Raw genomic sequence first — 22021 nt, forward strand, 5'->3', positions numbered from 1 at the left:
CATCACACCTGGCTAATTTTTTTTGTATCTTTAGTAGAGGTGGGATTTCATCACATTGGCCAGGCTGATCTCGAACTCCTAACCTCGTGATCCACCCACCTTGGCCTCCCAAAGTGCTGGGATTACAGGCGTGTAAGTCATCATGCCCCACCTGTTCTGTGTACTTTTTACATATTAGCTTGACTATTTTCCCTACAAACCAGGGATGCAGTTTCTATTTTTATTCTCTATTTTACTGATGAAAACCCTGCAGCCCGCACAGAGGAAGCACCTTGTCCATGATGAAATAGTGATAGAACGAGGATTTGCTCCTTTGCAGCCCCATTACAGAGCTGGTGTGCTTGATTTTCACGCTCACTCTGCCGTTCTTCAAGGATACCTTCCAGTCTCCCAGAGAGGATGCGATGAGGACCGCCAGAGCTTGAGGATGCCTCTTTACTGTCCCTAACAAGAATCACTGCTGTGTCAGGGCTGTGCTAAGTGATTGGTGGACATTTTTGCTAAGCTGTACTCCCTCCTGTGAAGTACAGTCCTTGCTTTAAAGATGAGGTCTAAGCCTCCAAGAGGTAGAACGATTTGCCCAGGGCCACATGCAGCAAGTGCACAGCTGGCTCCGAACCCAGTGCTCTCGAAGCCAAGCCGCTCCAAACCTGAGATGCTGCCCCTGCTCAGCTGCTCCCCCGGCCCATGCACCAGTGGGAACCCCCACAGCCCAGGGCTCCCTTGGGCTCTGCTCACACTTTTTGCCCTCTCTGGGATTCCATGCACCAGAAGCAAACACACCTAACATAAGAAATGGCCCAAGAGCCGGGTGCCACTAACCCAGACAGTGCCGCTGAGATTTTAGGGAAAGCGCCCTTTGGGGTGATGTTGCTCACACCAGGACAAGGGCATGAGCTCAGGCCGGGTTTCAGCCGCGCTTACCCTCAGCTGGGGCCTTGGTGCAGGACGCAACCTGTAAAGGCGTGCCATAAACCCACAGTCTAGAGCAGGAACGGACCAGGAACCTCTGAGGATACATCTTGTGTGATTGGGCCTGGGAGTTATCAAAGGAGAAAAGGTTTAGGATGAACAAAGAAGACTAAGTTACCATTTGTTCTCTTCCAAACACAAGTACTGTAAACTGAATTGGTTTCCCTCAAATTCATAGGTTGAAGCCATGACCCACCCTACGACTGTGTCAGGAGGTAGAGTCTTTAGGAGGTAATTAAGGTTAGGTGAGGTCGGAATGTCGGGGCCCTGATCTGGTAGGACCATGGTCTTAGAACAGGAGAATGAGAGAAAGCAATCCCTCTCCACCATGTAAGGAAACAGCAAGCAGGCGGCCATCTGCAAGCCAGGAAGAAAGGCCTCCCCAGAACACACTCATGCTGACACTGTGATCTCGGCTGTCCAGCCTCTACACCTGTGGGAAATAAGTATCTGCGGTTTCAGCCACCCAGTCTATGGTATTTTGTTCTGGCAGCCTGAGCAAACTAAGATAAAGATAAATCCCAGGGACACAGAAGACTCTTAGCAACCAAATAGGAGAGTTTGTGTTGACCAACTCTGGGCATGCATATAACATGCTGAATTCCCCTTCTCAGAGCAGCTGTAAAGAGAGGCACGGTGTGTGGGTAAGCTGCTCTGCCCTCATTCCTAAGGCATATTTGAGCAGTGTCTACACATCAGATTTTGGGAAAAGAACAATGAGACATAGTGCCCCAAATCTGAAAAATCAAAGACAAGATAATTAACTCCCTTCAAAATCCTTTGCTTCCTCATGGAACATTTGTGGCAGAGTGGCTCAGTGTGCACACGAGACAGACGTCTCCATGCAAACCTGTCACGTGGAATGCTGATCCTTAATGGAGTCTGATGTCTGGGGTGCCAAGCAAAGTCTCCTTGAGATTTGCCAAGCTTGGGATTAAATGTGCCTTCACTGAAGTAAATCACTTCATCCTAAGTTATATAGCAAGTTGGAGGTCCAACCTCCATCTTCCACTCTGTTCACTAAACTTTTAAATAGAAAGTCGGCAAGCACAACGTCTGTTAAACTTTCATTGAGGGGCTACTCCATGTAATGGAGTATTGACACTTGGTGTTTTGGGGCTATAGTGATAAGTCAACCCAATGCAGACTCAGCCTTCAAAGGACTCCATACTCCTGAAAAGTGAGGGAGGTGAGGAGGTGAGGAGACGCCTGGCTAAGGGAGGAGCATGTGGAAAAGTCCAAAGGGAAACATTTGGGGCATGACCAGCTCCAATTGGCTGGTCATGGCATAGAATACATTGAGGAATGGCAGATAATGTCGAGAAAGCCAGCTAAAGTTTTATTGTGGTGCGACTTGAGAATCTAGCCAAGGAGTGTGTGTGTGTTAGACCACCTCCAAAGGTTATGAGAATATCATTAGAGCCGTGCTTCTTTGCCAATCCCAGTCCCTCAAATCTACGCTAAGGGATCAGAGTGTCTTTCAGATAGGCTGTCCAGCAGGCTGACCAAATGTCTGCTGAGCCGATGGCCCTAACTCACTTTCTTCCTCACTGCTGAGAGAGCTATGCTTAGATTTGGGCTTACATCTAGACTAAAAAAGCTAAGTATAATTTGGGTTTGTCATACAAAAAAGTGAAGACTATTATACACAAAATGCATTCTAAAGGATTAAAGAGTCAAGTATAAAAATTAAACATAACAATGAGAAAATCTGAATTGATATTTATCAAATTTCTCAAAGGAAACAAACATCAAGTTTAAAGAAAATTAAAGAAGTCAAGGGAAAAATATTATGTTAATTTTTCTATAGAAATGGAAAATCTACAGATTTTAAACAATAGCTTAAAAGGAAAACTGAGTATTAGCAACAAATTTCTAACTAAATGGTTTCACAGACTTAATATATAGAATTCACCAAGATCAATTTTTTAAAATTCTCCCCCAAACATAAATGGACAGAGAATATGACTTGACAGTTCACAATGAGGAAAAATAAGCAAAAAGAAATTTTAATGTTTAATGTTATTAGTAATCTCAAGAATTGCCAATTGAAATAACACCCTATTTTAATCCATCACCGAGTGCGCACTTCCATACAGTGCTTGCAGGGCTGTTAACTGGTATCAGTTTTCCCCCTCCCCCATTATTATATTTTCCAAAATTTTACTGAAAACATCATTTCAAGAAATCTCTAGTGAACTCCTAAATCACCAAGTCAATCTTGCTGTCTAGCCTCCTAGCACCCACTGCTCACGCCCCTCCCCACCCACAAACAGGTTAGCTCTACATTCCTGCCTTGGCATGAGGAGGGTAAAGAAGCACCAGGAAGCCTTACGCTGGAATAATCTGTGTCTCAAACAATATGACCACAGGCCAATTTAGTGTGGAGTAAAAGAAGTGGCCAGGATTCAGAGCCTGAAGACCAGAACTGGGTGGGCTTGGGAAAGTCACTTAATCTCTCTAGATCTCCAATTCTTCATTTTTTTTTTCCAATTCAATTTAGAAATCTTTATACAATTTTCAGACATACACAAAAGAGAATAACAAAATTAATCTCCAGACACATCACCTACCTTCAACTGTTACCATTTCTTATCTAATCTCTTATACTTTTTTCTTCACTGGAATGTGTTAAAACAAATACTAGGCATTATAATTGATATACACTTTTTTTTTTCTCATTAAACTTCAATGGGCCTCAAAATTCTGTGACAAATTTTTGGTCAAGTTGTTCCCATTAAAAAGTACTGATTTTAAAAACTAATAACTTAAAACTGCCACAAGCAAAAAAGAAAACCAAAGTGGTCCACAAAACATTCTCCTTTCCTTCTGAAGGTTTTACGATGCATTGTTATCATTAATCAGTCTTTTACTACTAAATTTAAATGGCCAATTGAAACACAGTTCTGAGACCGTTCTTCCTCCACCACTGATTAAGACTGAGGTGGCAGGTATTCAGGATAATATTCATTTAGCCTTCTGAGCTTTCCGGGCAGACTTGGTGACCTTGCCAGGTCCTGCAGCCTTCTTGTGCACTGCTTGAGGACACCCACCGCAACTGTCTGTCTCATATCACGAACAGCAGTGACACAGAGCTGGACAGTCTGAGAAGCTCTCAACACGTATGGCCTTGCCAGGAACCATATCAATGATGGCAGCATCACCAGACTTCAATAATTTAGGGCCATCTTCCAGCCTTTTACCAGAAGGGCGATCAATCTTTTTCTTCAGCTCAGCAAACTTGCAGGCAGTGTGAGCCATGTGGCCCTCCAGTACAGGGGCATAGCCAGCGCTGATCTGGCCTGGATGGTTCAGGATTGCCACCTGAGCGGTGACGCCTGCTTCCATTGGTGGGTTGTTCTGGCTGTCACCAGCAACGTTGCCACAACGAACATCCATGACAGACACATTCTTGACATTGAAGCCCACATTGTCCCCAGGAAGAGCTTCACTCAAAGCTTCATGGTGTATTTTGACAGATTTTACTTCAGTTGTAACGTTGACTGGAGCAAAGGTGACCACCATACCAGGTTTGAGAACACGTCTCCACTCGGCCAACAGGAAAAGTACCAATGCCACCAATTTTATAGACATCCTGGAGAGGCAGGAGCAAGGGCTTGTCAGTTCGATGAGTTGGTGGTAGGATGCAGTCCAGAGCCTCAAGCAGCAGGTTCCACTGGCATTGCCATCCTTATGGGTGACTTTCCAACCCTTGGACCAAGGCATGTTAGCACTTGGCTCCAGCATGCTGTCACCATTCGAACCAGAAATTGGCATGAATGCTCCTGTGTCGGGGTTGTAGCCAGTTTTCTTAATGTAAGTGCTGACTTCCTTAACGATTTCCTCGTATCTCTTCTGGCTGTCAGGTGGCTCAGTGGAGTCCGTTTTGTTAACACCAACAATCGTTTCGTGCCCAGGATGTAAGCCAGAAGGGCATGCTCTTGGGTCTGCCCATTCTAGGAGATACCAGCTTCGAATTCACCAACACCAGCCGCAACAATCAGGACAGCACGGTCAGCCTGAGATGTCCCTGTAATCATGTTTTTGATGAAGTCTCTGTGTCCTGGGGCATCAATGATAGTCACGTAGTACCTGCTGGTCTTAAATTTCTACAAGGAGGTAACAATGGTGATCCCATGTTCACGCTCAGCTTTCAGTTTATCCAAGACCCAGGCATACTTGAAGGAGCGCTTTCCCATCTCAGCAGCTTCCTTCTCAAATTTTTCAATGGTTCTTTTGTCGATGCCATCACATTTGTAGATTAGATGGCCAGTAATGGCAGACTTGCCCAAATCTACGTGTCCAATGATGACAATGTTGATATGAGACTTTTCCTTTCCCATTTTGGTTTTTAGGGGTAGTTTTCATGACACCTGTGTTCTGGCGGCAAACCCGTTATGAAAAAGTGATATACATTCTTAAAAGCAATTAATAACATGTACCAAAAGCTTTTGGCTTGGGAATTCCACTGCTGGGAATCTAAGGAAATAAACAAAAATGTAGAACGTATTTTATGCACTTAAATAACAGGAAAAAACTGAAAGCAACCTAAGTGTTCAAAAACTGGAGAAAATGCTAGTAGCCTTTGGTTTTTGCCTGCTCAGTGTTCCTTTAGTTCGCATGATCACTCTTTTCTTGCAGGAGACCCCTTCTACATCCCCCCAGTCTCTGTGATTCTGATGGTGCTGAGTGAACACACAACTCCACGAGAAGACACATGACTCAGGTTTGGCCAAAGAGCGCACCCCATTTCCAGACACAGTGATTATTCGGGAACAGCTAGGTCCCAGATAGGAAGGACAAAACCTCTTTGCTATAAGATCGCTAGCTGCAATCAAAACCAACATGGCAGAAAGAGGAGCCAGGAAACGAAGGCTGAGTTCTGAGTAATTCTTTTTGCTTAAATGACTTTGACTTGGGTTTCTTGTCACTAGCAACAGAGTCCCAACACAGACCATTATTTGGTGGCCTGCTTATATTGATCTGATGAAATATTCTGCAGCCATTCTCAGCCATCCTTGTGAATGGTTTCTAGGAACGCAGTTGTTTATGATAAACTGAAAGCAGCATGATACACATCAGTAAACAGGATGATCTTGACTATGTTTAAACATCGCTCCCATGAAAACACACCCAAACTATTAGCAGCCATGCTGGTTGGTGAGGTTATCAGTTTCAAACTCCATTCTCCACATTTCCTATGCAAATGTCTTACAATAAATATTAAAGAAAAAACTTAAAAATTCACATTGATTTGCACCTAATTCCAAAAGGAATCATAATTAAATCATAACTGTCTTCTCCATTGAAAATTCATAGAACATTCGGTTTTGAAGTGACAGTTTGGAATTCCCCTAAGAAACACTGACCAACCAGCATTACACAAATTGGAGCATTATTTCCTCAGTACTAAAACTGAAAGCCATGCTGCACTGTAAGAAAGTAGTCTCCTTTGCAATTACTTTGTGATCTTCAGTCTAAATATTACTAAGAAGGGAATATCACATTAGCAATCTCCTCTGAATATCTGATGCATTTATTTCATTGAACCTGGTCTCATTTCATAAAGATTTTTCTCCACTCTTCCACATACCTGCCAAGGACTTTAAACCTGGACTAGAAGACAGAATACACTATGATTATTGGCCATGGTTGGTAAAGACAAATGGCCTTAACAGCTGAGCACAGATCGATGGTTAAGACAGCAACTGCCAAAGGCAGCTGTCTGGACTCTGTAGCTTCAGGTTTGTGAGCCACTCCCTTTCCGCCTTTATCTTTCTCTATCAGCTCCTGTCCTGCTTTCTGCGCCAAGGCTGACTCCTGCCCTCAACCTCAACCTGACACTCATCTCCTATCTGTTTGAGGCCAGGGATCTGTTCTTCTGCAGCAGGTAGGGTGCAAGGAGACCAGAAGCCTGATGTAGAAGCACATGGTGTGGAGGGAGTGATAAACCCAGGAAAACCTAGCAGCAGCAGCAGCAGCAAATCAGGCCTCTGTGTCTCCTCTTGCCCCTGCTAAGCTGCATTTTCTCCAGCTCCTAATCCAGCCGAGGGCATTATTCCTAGGCGTTTAATTTGGCTGTGTAAGAAACCTGCACCTGCACAAAAAGTAGTCCACAGTGCCCCCTAGTGGCCAACTGGAATGTTAAGTGACATATTCTGCACATTCAATTATAAAAAAAAAAAATCTGCAGAGCCTGCTGTGAAACACTGGTTGACTTTACTAACTAGATCTTACCTGGATATCGATATGTATTTATGTAGTTCCAAATGCTGGAGAAAAAACTTAGTAAGTGGGTAAAGGGAGAAAACCAAATAGCTGCCCACAACCCAATTCTATCACAAGGTATACTGGCACCAAAATCCCTGATGTAGAACCTGTGACAAAGGCTAGATTTCGTCCATGCCCAGAATTTTAGGACATAATGAGCTTTTTGCCGATTGGAAAGAGTAGTATGATTCACTTCAAGTTTTGGAGCAGCCAGTAATGGATTTAAGAGCATGCTATTTTGATAGCAGACAATAAAAGTGTAATAAATATTAATATATATGTTTAAGAAAATGAATCCAACACATTTCATTAAAATAATTCTTTTAATTATTGATGCTTTGAATAATAAGTCCATTTTGCTAAGTTTAGTATAAATTAGTTTTGTTAAACAGAAGCTGTTTGCTGGATCTCAGTTCACTTTGTAATTTTCAGACATAATGATTCATATTTATAACTTTTCTCTTTCCCATTTAAGGATTCACTGGCTTGATTCCTGACATTTCCTCTTTTAGAGGAATCTTATGTCATCTTCTGAAATCATGAATGTTGATAAGAATATTAGTGTCTTCTCTTCTGAAGATGTGATTCTTTTAATTCCATGTTCTCTTCCCTCTGGTGATGTGACTTAGATCGTAACAGCACTAGAAGTTATTAAGAGATTTAGAGCAGCTGAGGAAGCCTTAGGTAATTATTAAGAGTAGCAGTATTAAAAAAGCTGTGGAGTGGTTTGGGAGATTTTGTCCCCGGTTGAAGGTGGTCCATGCCTGGGTAACCTTTATTTATAAAAGAATACAAGGAACACACAAAATGTTCTTCTCTTTCTTTTGCAATCCAGTTTTGTGGCCAAAAATAATCTGTGTGCATATGTGTTTTGATAATACAGTCTCAACTTAAGTGGGGAAATTAAATTTGGGAGTTTTATGAATTTCTTTTGTTCTGGGTATCACTTTAGAGTATATAAAGTTTTTCAAAAAGTTCTTTATCAGAAATAGTTTCACTCTATGTTGGATTAACAATACCCAGGACTGTCAGACATAAATCAACATGAGTAGGAAGCTCCCTGTGAGATTCATCATTGCTTGTCTATCGTGGCAAGATTTATTCAGGTGCACCATAATGAGGCCAATCCTTCTGCACCAGGCTCAGGCAGCTCAGAAGGCAGCTGTGGCGAGTGACACACTCTACCCAGCACAGTGGCTTCCAGGAATAAAGAACACATACTCAAGTATTTTCAAATGCCAATGGGCAATTTAAATCTGGTACTCGTTCCTCTTCAAGGAGCACCAGTGGAAACATCTTTGGAATTGATGGGACAAAACTTATTTGATTACAGTGAAGGATATTTCTCTATGAAAATGGCTTCAAAATATGAAAAAAGTAGTAACCACATCTTTCAAGAAATCCAGTAACAGACCAACTCTATTTGCAAACAAACAGGCAAACAAACCAGCATGTGACAGAAAACTGGCTAACATTCTGGGATGCTTTCCAGAGAAACATTAAACCCTTTAAATGTGTATGAGCCACTTTAAGAAATTTCACAAGTGTTGTTAAATTCGCCAGTCTGCTTCACCTAGAAAGGGGAACAGAGGAATTCTGTTAAACTGGGTTAACAAATATTAAAAATTAATTCATTCTAGGGAAGGACTAGATAAAATTTCTGATCTAAAAGTCTTAAGATTCTGAGTTCATTTCAGCCACTAGAATATATTAAAGAACGGCTTGGGTTTGTTAAAATGCAGATTCCCAAGTTCTAGTTTCAGTGGGTTGGGGGTGGGGCCTAGGATCCTCATTTTAGCAAGGAACCCTCCTCTCCAAGTAGGATTCTGACACACTTTGATAAACGCTAATGGGATGTAGCAAGAAGCAGGCCATTGCCAGGGCTGCTGTTCTTAACTCATTTAAGAATATCTGAAGGTTTAAAAGACAAAAATAGTTGAGAAAGAAGGGGTCTTGAACCTTAGAGCAGAAGAGCAATGATTAGCCACTGCCCAGTGACACTGACCCCAGCTGGGAGGTGAACTTTCTCCCTTCCTGCTGCCACCGACCAGGAAATCCATCTCCAAGTATGGAGACTGAGCAAGTCTGTAATCCACAACCTTTTGTTACTTGTGTCTTTGCTAGGAAATATCTGGATGTGCACCAGAGGAGATAAAATGAGGCTTAGCACAAGCATGCTGCTGCCCAGACTTAACAGTGGTCGGTAGCTACGCTTATAAGAACTGCTATTCCAGGATGCCCGCAAATGCTTCATGTGGACATTTAAGCCTCCATTCAGCCTGCAAACATGCTCACAGGGGTCTTCACCCAACAGTCTAATGAAGCAAACCACATTAAGTTAAGCTCCCTATCAGCTCTCACAAGTGGCAGTCTCCATCTGTGTGAAACAGATTTCAGATGCAGAGGGCTTCGTGGTATTTAGAGAAATAATACCTTCCAAAACTGATCTGTGAAAGCCACACAAAGTGGCTGCCAATTGAGGGAAGCTCCAGAACACCTGTGAGGCCCCTGTGAGTGGTTCCCCAAGAAGACGGGGGCCTTGGTCCTCAGAGACATTACTGTACACTCCCTGGATTATTAAGCAGCTCTGGTGGCATACCTAAAGGGTTAGATTAGTGAAGGCACTCCTAGACTCAAAGATGGACAATTCCTAGACATAGGCACCTGGTCAGACTGGGCAACTTTCAGGCACTGCTCATCCCTTGGGTTCTAGGGCACTGCCTCAGAAGGGTCACATCCTGCTCTAGTCTTTGGGGATCCTCTCAGGACAAGAAAAAAATATTCTTTTATCTCTGTGCTGCAGAAAAGTGCTTCCTTGCTGCACAATAAAGTGGGAACCTCAAAAGTATTCGTTTTACTCACTTATTCAGTATGGAGACTTATGAGAAACCAGTTTTACTTTCTTATTAAATCATGCCTTTCGGCACGTTGTTTATACAAAGATAACTGCGCTTCAGAGATTATATCCTGAGAAAGTCAACTTTAACTTCAAAGAGCAGGCCTGTCATTCTTAACAGTCGGCCTGATAATTTGTTGCTGGGGAATAAAGGTGTAATTGCTACCACTATATTCCTACAAAGTCAGATGGCCTTGCCAGCCCAGAAGACGATCAGTGGCCCGTGCCTTTCCCGCATGCATAGCAGCAAAACAAGCGCCAGGACTGTTGGAATCTTTATTCCAACAGAGTGTGAGAGTGTTTGTCTCAAGTAATAAGCTAGACAATCAATTCTAAACACCTGCTCTATGACACACACTGTCCTAGGCCCTGCTTGGAATTTTTAAAAATTAAAAACAAAACAAAACTGAGCTTTGCGTCAAGAAATTTACCATCATGGCAGGGAGTCAACAGTTCAACATGGAACTGTTCTACCACTGAAAAAGACACAGATTAAATAAATGCTAAGAATATAAGCACCCAAACGACCTACAACCTACAAGTCTACCTTAGGATCATCACCGTCATCCCTTGAATCAGCAGTCACTACAGGCAGAAAGTGCATGATAAAGTAGACTGAGCTAGGAGCCTGGCCAGCTACCCAAGAGGCAGCCAGAGAAGTACAACTGAAGTAGAGAAAACTGAAGTGATGGCTCTGGAGCAAGAATGCTGGAGTTTGAATCCCAGCACCACCACTTCCTGACTGCAAGACTTTAGGCCAGTTTTTTACTTCTCTGTGCATCAGCTTTCCATTTTACATATGAGGAAAAACAGCACCCACCTGTTGCAGTGGTAAGTTGCACAAGATATGGTTGTGGTGAGAACTGAATGAGTGAATATAAGAAAAAATAACCAGTAGAGCACTCAGCCAGTAATAAACACTCAATGGCCACTAGCTGTTATTGTTACTGTTGTCACCTCCCCAGGTATGCCAGAATTCCGTGTCACTTGGGAGAGGCACCGGTCCCTTATATTCCTTCATTTGAACCCTGATCTAACTCCAAAGATTCTGATCACACTCTTCTTTCCTTTCTCTTTCTGTCTTCAGGTTTTGGGCTTCATTCTCTCACAGTCTCTTTTGTCTCTGCCTCCTCCCTTCCAAGCACTTCTTGGTGGAATAAACCACACATCCCCTCTGGCATTTGTAGTACTGGGGCTGATGGGACAGGGTTACTTGCTCAGGCTCAGATGAGGGGTATTCACTGTCCAGGAGCACCCGAGTCTAAGCCTCATGAGAAAATGCCATCATAGGTCCTAACTGGGCTCTGTCCAGGGCCCAACAAGCATAGCCTTAAAATGGAGTCTCAACCTGGTGTCCAGGCCTGTAGACAGAGTTCAGGGGGTCTATAAACTTGGCTCAAAATTTTTTCTTTTCATTTTCATTAGGCTCTAACTGAAATGAATCATTTCCTGCAATGATGAATGTAGGGAATAAACCACAGGGTGACAGTGTATCTGTGACTGTCTCCAACAGAAATAGAGAAATCACAGATACTTTCATATCCTGTTACAGGTGTTGCAAATGTCTTCAAATATTGTCTTCAATCCTCACTACTTTGAAAGTACAGAAAAGGCCAGGCATGTAGGCTCACATCTGTAATCCTAGCACTCTGGGAAGCTAAAGCAGGCGGATTGTCTGAGCTCAGGAGTTCAAGACCAGCCTGTGCAACACGGCCAAAGCCTATCTTTACAAAAATATAAAAAACTAGCTGGGCGTGGTAGTGTGTGCCTGTAGTCCCAGCTGTTTGGGAGGCCTGAGGCACAGGAATCATTTGAACCCAGGAGGTAGAGGCTGCAGTGAGCTGAGATCGTGCCATTGCACTGCAGCCTGGGTGGCAGAGTGAGACTGCCTTGGAAAAAAAAAAAGTAATAGACTTATTACTAGATCTTATATTTAATATGTTAATAAACAAATTATTATACCACACATTTACAAATATTTTTATAAATGCATTTCATTATGAGATTGCACCACTGCACTCTGGTCTGGGAGACAGAGTGAGACTCTGTCTCAAAACAAAAAAGATCTATTCTTTCATTGTGAATAAGACGGTGTTCTGAAACCATCTCCCTTCCTGTAGGACAACTACTTACCTTGGTCATAGTTCCTGACAGCATTATGTGAGCACAAAGGGGACTTTGTGGATCAAATCCATGTTTAAAAACATTATTCTGAGAGGGGGTCAGTGGCTTTACCAGACTGCCACTGGCACATGAAACGGTTAAACCCCCCTTGCCTTAGAAGGCGGAGGATAGTTGTAAGGGCTGCAATCTTAGGTGAAAGATGTGTAAGTACTTACTGAATTGTGACATTGTAATATTCTTCCGGTGTCACAATTTTTGGTCCACCAAAGTAGTCCAGGACCCAGATATTGGTTATATTCAACTTAGCAAAGAACCAATTATGGCTGGAAGGCCAGGTTTTCATCTCAGGGTGTCGAATGAATAACGACTGCTTTGCAATATCCACTTCTGTCTCATTCACCTAAAGGATATACGTGAAATAAACATTCTTATACACTTGATTCTCTCATTTGTTAAGAATGTGTGATTCCAGCATTCTATAAATCCTAAGAGTTTACTTAGTTGTAAATATTGATCTTAACTTTAAGGAATCGAGAAAATAAAGGAAATGTAAAGAATGCAGAGAATAAAGATTTCATTTGTTGGTGGTAACAGACATAAAGATGTGGAAAACCACTGTAGGTATAATACCAACTTTTGCTGGTAAAAAGGCATTTTGAGCTATTAGAATAACCAGCACTAAGTACTACAATAAAATGTCACTAGTGTCTAAGACATGTAAGGTTTACATAACATGCACATGTTAAACATACAGATGAAAGTACTGAACGATAATAATGTTCAGAAGCCACATAACAGAACTCAAAAGTATTTGCGGCTCTGCCACCTTTCTCCTGCCAGTGAAGGACACTCAACTACAGAGATGCATCCACCAAGAATTTCCAGACCATAAATAACACTTATCTGAGGCATTAATGATTGACACTGTCAAAAAGAAAATCTGCCGGTTGGGTAATCAGATCAGCACTCCTGACACCATGCCCACTGCTCTTCCTGAGACTGTATTTGACCTCTTCCCTCCAGCAGGTGATCCAAACTAAATTCACTTCCAGTTTTCAGTAACAAATAGTTCTCTGGTTGGCCTACTTAACACGTTTTCTCTGCTTTAAGCCACTGGTAAAATATGGAGACAATGAGCCCAGACATGAAAAACATCACACCAATGTAAAATGTAACGGAGAGGGAGGGCTCCGGTCAACCAGATGTTCCTCAGCAAGAATAATTTTACATACAGGAGCTCATAGTTGTTACAGCTGTTTGGCTTCAGAAAATCGTTCATTTTCCCTGTATCTTATTGAACACGCATGTGAAAGCAACTTATTAAAATGTCTGGTTTTCATGGAATTACTTCACCTATTAGAATAGAACATGTTCTGACTGGGCATGGCAATCACAAACCAACCACATTTCACTCTCAAAAGATCTATTCTGCCAGGCATGGTGGCTCACGCCTGTAATTCCAGCACTTTCAGAGGTCGAGGTTGGTGGATCACTTGAGGTCAGCAGGAGTTCAAGGCCAGCCTGGCCAACATGGTGAAACCCCATCTCTACTAAAAATACAAAAATTAGCTGGGTGTGGTGCTGTGTGCCTGTAATCGCAGCTACTAGGGAGGCTGAGGCATGACTCGCCTGAACTTAGGAGGCAGAAGTTGCAGTGAGCTGAGATAGCACTACTGCACTCTGATCTGGAAGACAGAGTGAGACTCTGTCTCAAAAGAAAAAAAGATCTATTCTTTCATTGTGAATAAGATGGTCTTCTGAAACCATCTCCCTTCCTGTAGGACAACTACTTACCTTGGTCACAGTTCCTGACAGCATTATGTGAGCACAAAGGGGACTTTGTGGATCAAATCCATGTTTTTTGCAGAAGTTGGTTTGTGCCAAAGTCATGGTCAGTGTAGCATATGGATTCTCCTGTAGAGAGAAAATGAAGATCCTCTCATGTGAAATACAGTTTCTGAAGAGGTCATAAATTTCAAAAGCTGCATACAGGATGTCCTAGAGCTTGACCAGTCTTCCATGAAACGATGAATCGTAAAACATCACCTTCCACTCAGGAGAAAACAGTACTTAGATAGAGACTGATCCTGACTACTCCCCAAAGCCGGGGGGGGGGTGTTCATATTATAAAATTAACTGACTTGGTAAAAATTATTTCAACACACTTTTACCAAAACCCTGAATTTATTCCATGTTCATCAGAAGAAGAAGAATTATAGTGCCACCCAAATTAAAGTTCTATAGGCTTCACTGACAGATTTAAAGGGTTAAACTCTAATATAAAACCACTGCATAAAAACACCAGTTGCTCAACTGACTAACTATATGGGTTAAGCAAGAAAGTAGCTGAATCATGCTTGGTTATCTTACGTTAGCAGAAATTGTCATGTGATTTCAAAACTGGAGAAGTTGTTCATTTCTGCTTTAGTAACAAAAAGTCTTCTCCCAGGTTCAAAAAGGCAAGCAAGTTCTTAATTCTTTCTTATTCAGAAATCAGCTTCATAAGAGGCATTGTTGACAGATTATAGCAAAATTCACACGTTGCACTTTTAGACTATTTAGCTCTTTAAGTTCTAAGTGTCTTGTGTGGAGAATTTTGCCATTTCGCAGTGATCCATCAAAACAGAGTCATAGATTTCTTTGAAATCATTTAGCCAAATAGTTACTGTCCAGAAACTATTAGCAAGGTACCATAGGAGACCAAAAAGGGGGAGGGGACGCTCAGGTAAACTCTCTCCCCTCTGTGAGTTTATAATCTGGTTGAAAAGGAAGACATAAACAAAGAGCGTATGTCCAGTATAGGCTGGAGTGATAGAGAAACTATAAGGAGCTTTATAATATATTCAAAACCAGGATACAAGGTGGGAGTACATACTAAAGGGACAGGAGATGCTAACTGCAAAAAAACACAGAACTGGGTGAGTCTAAGACTTGATGAAGAATACCAAGAAACGCGATTTGCCGGAAAGAGGGGCTTTCCTAGGGGAGGAGGCTGGGGTTGGGAATGGAGAGGGCTCAAGCCCAAGCTAAGGAGTCTAAATTGTAATTTGCAGGCCAGCCTTTAGCAATGTTTTCAAAGAACCACCTGCCTGGAGAGCTTGTTAAAATGCTGATTTGGGTTAAAATGTCGAAACAGGCTTCACTCCCAACCCAGATATCTGCAATTTTTTTTATTGCATTTTAGGTTTTGGGGTACATGTGAAGAACATGCAAGACTGTTGCATAGGTACACATATGGCAGTGTGATTTGCTGCCTTCCTCCCCTTCACCTATATTTGGCATTTCTCCCCATGCTATCATTCCCCAACTCCCTACCCCCAATTTTTTTAAGACAGTGTCTCACTCTATCACCCAGGCAGTCACCCAGTGCAGTGGCACAATCATGGCTCATTGTGGCCTCGACCTCCAGGGCTCATGTGATCCTCCCATCTCAGCCTCCCAAGTAGCTGGGACTATAGGTGTGTATCACCACACCCAGCTAATGGGCTAATGTTTTTTTATTTTTTGTAGACATGGGGTTTCACTATGTTGCCCTGGCTAGTCTCAAAATCCTGGACTCAAGTGATCCTCCCTCCTTGGCCTTCCAAAGTGCTGGGATTACAGGCATGAGCCATCAAACTGTCCTCTATGTGCATTTTACTTATTTATTTAGAAATGGAGTCTAGCTTTGTCACCCAGGCTGGAGTACAATGGTGTGATCTTGGCTCACTGCACCTCTGCCTCCCAGGCTCAAGGGATGCTCTCGCCCCAGCCTCCCAAATAGCTGGGACTACAGGGACACATCCAGCTAATTTATGTATTTTTAGTAGAAATGGGTTTCGCCATGTTGGCCACCAGGCTGGTCTCAAATGCCTGACCTCAGGTGATCTGCCCACCTCAGCCTCCCAAAGTGCTGGGATTACAGACTGGAGCCACCGCACCCTGCCTCTATCTGCATTTTAAACAAATATCTCAGGTGACTCTTACATAGCTGTAGGCAGTTGGGTGTTGTTAAAGGTTTCCAGCCAGAGTGACAGATATTTTTGTTTACCTAATTGGGTAAGCAAGGCGGATGGGGCCAACAGGAAGACTATGTAAGAGATGTGCTAGTACTTTTGGGCATGAGGTGATAAGCTTCAGGACGAGGTGGCAGGAATAAAGAGAAAGGGGCAAGGGCAGAGGCAAAGAAGGCAACAGAAAACTGTCAGGACTTGGGAACTGAAGGATTTGAGGAGGCAGTGAGAATTCCAATTGGGTTTACTGAGAAAACAATAATTCCATTAACAGAAATGGAGAAGATCAAAAGCAGCTGGTTTCTGAAGGAGGACTGGACTTAAACGTGTTGAATTTGAGGTGGTGGCAAACTAATGAAGTACAAACGAACAGGAAGCAGAAATACAGAGAACTTTAAAGAGGTCAGAAATGGACACACATTTGGAAGTGAGTCCTGGAAAGTGGGAATGAAGAGATGGGTGTGTATACAATCTTCTGAGGATCATTACAGAGAACAAAAGAGTAGGAAATTGACTTTGAGGGATGCTTATGTTAATGGGTCAGAGAAAAAAAATCAAGAGTGACCAGAGCAGAAAGGGGTACATCACAAGTAAAGAATGCCAAGACAGAAGAAAGGCTAATGGTTAAGAGGTCTTGGTGAAAATAATCAAACACCAAGATTTCCCTTCTGACTCGTTCGCTCTGCAGCCAAACATGGTCCTACTACTAGCTGACATCAGCAACACTGTCCTACAGACATTTACTATATAAAAATGCCACAAAGAGACATACAAAAGAAACATCCCAGTGGTAAGTACATTTGAAGCTCACAACCTAAGTTACAAGGGACACACATTTTACACGTGAGATATAGTCCCAAACTTAGGTCTTCTTGTTTCTTCTGAACAATTTCACCCCGTCAATGAGAAGAAATGCAGAGCACCCTGGAGGTCAAGAGGAAGAAAAGAAGAAAGCAGAAACTCTGACTGGCTAATTGATGGAATCAAGTCAGACCATTTCTGATGTGGCCACATTTTTCACTGCCATCATGGAAACCGGAAGCCCTGGGTAAGTTCCTTGCCACTCTCCTATTTCTAGAAACATCAAACACCTGGGCTGGAGTCCTACCTGACAGCCATTAGGTGGCTGGTCACAGGTGAGTCCCTGCACCTCTGAGTCTGTTTCCTCACTGCTGAAATGGGGACAATAATACCAGCAACTCCTTAGTCACCTCACAAATTTAAATATGATTATGTACTGCTTAATCACCCTCATCCCTACTTAGAATCATCAGGGAGTGGTTTGTGGGGGGAAGGAGTGTTGTGTTAAAACACATTTTTGATAAAATGTCTTGGCACTGCATTTTTAAAGTCTTCTTAGGTAACTATGATTTGCAAAGTTGAGACCACTGATGGAGTGGAATCAGCCTGCCTTGAGGAAATGTCTAAAGGTGTGGAATGGGCTGGGAATAAGAAAATGGTGAACTGGGGTGTATCTGCCTTAGCTAAAAGAGGGCACTGCTTCTGTTTTTGCTCAGAGAATGCAGGCCCACAGTGTCACTGGATATTCCCATTTTTAAAAGAAAAGTTAGAGATTTAGACTTTAAGGTAAAATCTAAATTTCAAAATGTTGGTAACGAATTCAAATTTATTAAAAACAAAACAGAACTCTGTGTGGGCCATAAAACTGGTCTGTGGGACATATTCAGCTGATGAGCCACCAGCCTGTGATATGCGGTTTGAAGAAAGATAAAACTGAGATAAAACTGGGTTTTGAACAATTTACTGCTGTAAATAACAATTTACTGCTGGCTTTGAACAAATTACTTCACCTAGGTAGGCCTCAAGTTCATCTGCAGAATGGGGATGATAATACCTACTTCAAAGAATTATTAGAAGAGACAATGAATATAAGGCGAATGGAAAAGTGATTAAAAGCATCAGTTTCTTACAACCTGTCTTTATCAACAATGTTGTACTTTCACAGTTGACCTAAAATCTGAGATTATTGTCAAAAAGGCCCTCCACCAAATCAGGCTCCATTCCTGGACTCTGTCTCCAGCCTCCCAAGCCTCGTGTCTGTGACTCCATCTCTGAGACAGCAGAGGTCCACCAGAGTTATAAGTGTGGCTCTGCACCAGAAGGTGGGCAAAGGGCGAGGACGAGATAGACCTTCAATCAGCTCTGCACCTTACTGAGGACCTACTGTGCTTGTGGAGGCCTAAAGATTGCAATAATCATTGTAATCGTCCACGATATCGTACATTAGCTTCCTGCAGCAGGAGAGAAAAGTCTTAATTCAGGAGGGGTAAGAGAGAAAGAAACCCTGAAGTCACATATTAAAATACTTAAATACCCAACAATCTTTATGCCCTGTAAAACCTTTAAGAATAGGAGCCAGGCTGGGCGCAGCGGTTCACGACTGTAATCCCAGCACTTTGGGGGACCGAAGTGGGTGGATCACTTGAGGTCAGGAGTTCGAGACCAGCCTGGCCAACATGCTACAAAAATTAGCCAGGTGTGGTGGTGCGCACCTGTAATCCCAGCTACTCGGGGAAGCTGAGGCACGAGAATCGCTTAAACCCGGGAGGCGGAGGTTGCAGTGAACCGAGATACATATTACACTCCAGCCTGGGCAACAAGGGAGACTCTGTCAAAAAAAAAAAAAAAAAAAGAGAAAAAAAAAAGGAGCCCAGTTAATGGAGACACTGTGCCCCAAGACGACTCACGACCACTCAGGGATGAGAAGTCCTGGGGCTACTGGCAGAGAATTTACCCCAGGTGCGTGGCCCAGTGGCGGGGGCATGTGCGAAATTCCTGGTAGTTGCCCAACATCTGGGACGCTGCAACGCCCGCCCGCCTGCCAGCTCGGCGGAGAAGCGACAGCCGTCCCACTTCCCAGGAAGGATCTTGGCGAGGGTGAAGGCTCTCTCTGCGGCCGGCCTGGGGAAGCCGCGGGCTGCGCTCACCTGCAGGTTGCTCACGGAAAGCTGCAGCGGGCTCAGGTAGAAATAGGGCACGCCGCTGCCCGCGCCCGGGGGCCCGTCGCTGAGAGAGAGGACGTCGGAGAAGGGCCGGCCGCGCACCGCCTCCAGCGTGGAGATGGTGGCGAGCGCGCCCCAGTCGCAGACGTGCGTCACGAAGCGGGCCACGCGCGCCGCGTCCTCGCGTGGTGGCAGCGGCGGCAGCCGCGAGGCCTCGTCCCAGTCCCCGTGGTCCCGGCCGCCGCGACCCCGCGCGGGCGACACAAGTAGCGCCAACAGCGCCGACGCCAGCACGGCGGCGAGGAGGGCGCGCGCAGACCAGCGGGTTCGCCCAGCCATATCGGCGTCTCCAACCAGAGTCCGGGCCCGCGACCTCCAGCGGCCTAGCGTGAGCCCGGCGCGCCCAGGCCCCGTCCCTCCGCGAGGCGCCAATCAGAGCTGAGCACAATGCAGGGGGCGGGGCCCCTCAGCTGCTCCGCAACCTGCAGGAGATGCGATTGGTTCATCCGCCGTCGCTCCGCCCGCCCTCTTTAAGGGGTGTGAGTTTGTCCTAAATGGGATGTTTGTTTTGTTTGGCAGGCGGAAAAAGAAAGGCTTGAAGAAATTCGAGCAACTTGCCCGAGTCGTACCGCTAGGAAAAGACCAGCCTCTTTACACAGGCACACACCCCTCCTTTTAATACCTTTGGAGATGAATATCTGGCATCCGAGAGGAAATGCTGCATTTTCTTCCCGCGCGCCCCTTTTCTGTTGAATTTTGTAAGGTCTGACCGTGCGGTGGCGTGGCGATCTCGAACCGCATCTCTGGAGGGCCTTCCGCAATTAGAAAACCTGAAGTAGCTGGAAAGTCGTGAAAAGAGGAAGAAATGATCACCCCCTGCGGCGCCTACATAACTTTAAGACATTCTGTATTGTTTCTTATTCCGTCCTCAATTGACAAGGGCATTGGACTTTGTAACTGACCTCGGCCAACCTCGAGGCTCCACACTCTACGACCCCCTCCCAGCTTGCAAAAAACCGCCCTAAAGTAACTTTTGTAGCTTTCCACTTCCTTCCCCACAACCGCCCTTTGCTGACGCCCTTTTCGGCTTCAGGCCGCCTGCACCCAGGTGAATAAACAGCCATGTTGCTCACACAAAGCCTGTTTGTGGGGGAGGAAGGGTCTCTTCATTCAGTGCGCGCGTTTTAACAAATTTACCATCCGCCGGGCGCGGTGGCTCACGCCTGTAATCCCAGCACTTTGGGAGGCCAAGGCGGGTGGATCACAAGGTCAGGAGATCGAGACCATCCTGGCTAACAAGGCGAAACTGTCTCTATTAAAAAGTACAAAAATCAGCTGGGCATGGTGGCATGCGCCTGTAGTCCCAGCTACTCGGGAGGCTGAGACAGGAGAATCGCTTGAACCCGAGAGGCGGAGGTAGCAATGAGCCGACATTGCGCCATTGCACTCCAGCCTGGGCGACAGAGCAAGACTCCATCTCAAAAAAAAAAAAAAAAAAATTACCATCAGCACCAAAGAACAGCGAGGGTCCCAGCGTTGCAGAAGCCCAGACTCAGGGTCGTGTACCCCTTGTGTAGCTGATGCCTAACACTGACATATAAGTGCTTGGAAATCAAGGTTTATTTGATTTGGCCAAAGCGAGAAGCCTGGAGGGCAAGATCTCTCAAATCCGCCTTAAAAAAAGGAGCAGCAGAGAGTGTTTATGTGGCCACAGTCAGTGAGGGGGAGTTTCAAAAAATCAAGAGGAAAAAAATCTGTGTTTCTTCAGTCTCAGATAATTCCTTGAACAATCAGACTTCTGGGCGTCAGAAGCTGGCCTCAGTGTATTTCAAAGGATTTATTCCTCCTGCATACTTTTTTCGTAATCCTGAAGTCATCTCCTCCTGCTTGACAAAGAAACAGTACATCAACAGTTTATGATTATGTTGTAAGAACAGAAGATATTGGGCAAAAAGAGAGTTGTTAACACGTGCAAGCAAGGGCCTGATCAGAATTTTATTATTTCAGTCACTAACAAATGCTGGGGTGCTGAAATCTCAGGAGCCCAGTTACACCAGTAGTCAAGTTAGGCAGAAACCCAAAAGTTCAAGACCTTTAAAAAAAACTTTTTATTCACTTATTTTTAAATTTTTAATTTTTGTGGGTACATAGTAGGTGTATACATTTATGGGGTATATGAGATATTCTGTGACAGTCCTACAATGCATAATATTCATATCAGGGTAAATAGGGTATCCATCACCTCAAGTATTTATCCTTTGTGTTACAAACAATCCAATTATACTTTTTAAATGTACACTTAAATTATTATTGACTATAGTCACCCTGTTGTGCTATCAAATACTGGGTCTTATTCCAATGATTTTTTGTACCCATTAACTATGCGCACTCCTCCCCTGAAAGTGTCCCCCTTCCCTACCGCTACCCTTCCTGGCCTCTGGTAACCATCCCTCTACTCTTTTATCTCCATGAATTCAATTGTATCCATTTTTAGCTCCCACAAATAAGTGAAGACATGTGAAGTTTGTCTTTCTGTGCCTGGCTTATTTCACTTCACTTAATAACCTCCAGTTCCAACCATATTGTTGCAGATGACAGACAGGATGCCATTTGTTTTTTATGGCTGAATAGTATTCCACTGTGTATACATACCACATTTTCTTTATCCATTCATCTGCTGATGGACACTTAGGTTGCTTCCAAATCTTGGCTATTGTGAATAGTGCTGCAATAAACACAGGAGTACAGACATCTCTCAATACACTGATTTTCTTTCTTTTGGAGATATACCTAGATGTGGGATT

At 43.8% G+C, this 22021-nt stretch overlaps 1 protein-coding gene and 1 pseudogene across 2 annotated transcripts; both read right to left on the reverse strand.

The window, feature by feature from the left end:
* Positions 1 to 3659: 3659 nt before the first annotated feature.
* On the reverse strand, positions 3660 to 7547 carry LOC108308318 (annotated as a pseudogene). Its single transcript, XR_001826874.2, has one exon. The product of XR_001826874.2 is annotated as a putative elongation factor 1-alpha-like 3 (transcript).
* On the reverse strand, positions 7547 to 19636 carry CREG1 (cellular repressor of E1A stimulated genes 1). Its single transcript, XM_017534086.1, has 4 exons — positions 19203 to 19636; positions 14057 to 14176; positions 12478 to 12662; positions 7547 to 8815 (listed from the first exon to the last, which is right to left on the reverse strand). The coding sequence occupies exons 1-4, from the start codon at positions 19554 to 19556 to the stop codon at positions 8812 to 8814; spliced, it is 663 nt and encodes a 220-aa protein (XP_017389575.1). The 5' UTR covers positions 19557 to 19636; the 3' UTR covers positions 7547 to 8811.
* Positions 19637 to 22021: the final 2385 nt, after the last annotated feature.

This window comes from Cebus imitator, unplaced genomic scaffold, assembly GCF_001604975.1.
Source record: "Cebus imitator isolate Cc_AM_T3 unplaced genomic scaffold, Cebus_imitator-1.0 Scaffold84, whole genome shotgun sequence".
Taxonomy (NCBI): domain Eukaryota; kingdom Metazoa; phylum Chordata; class Mammalia; order Primates; family Cebidae; genus Cebus; species Cebus imitator.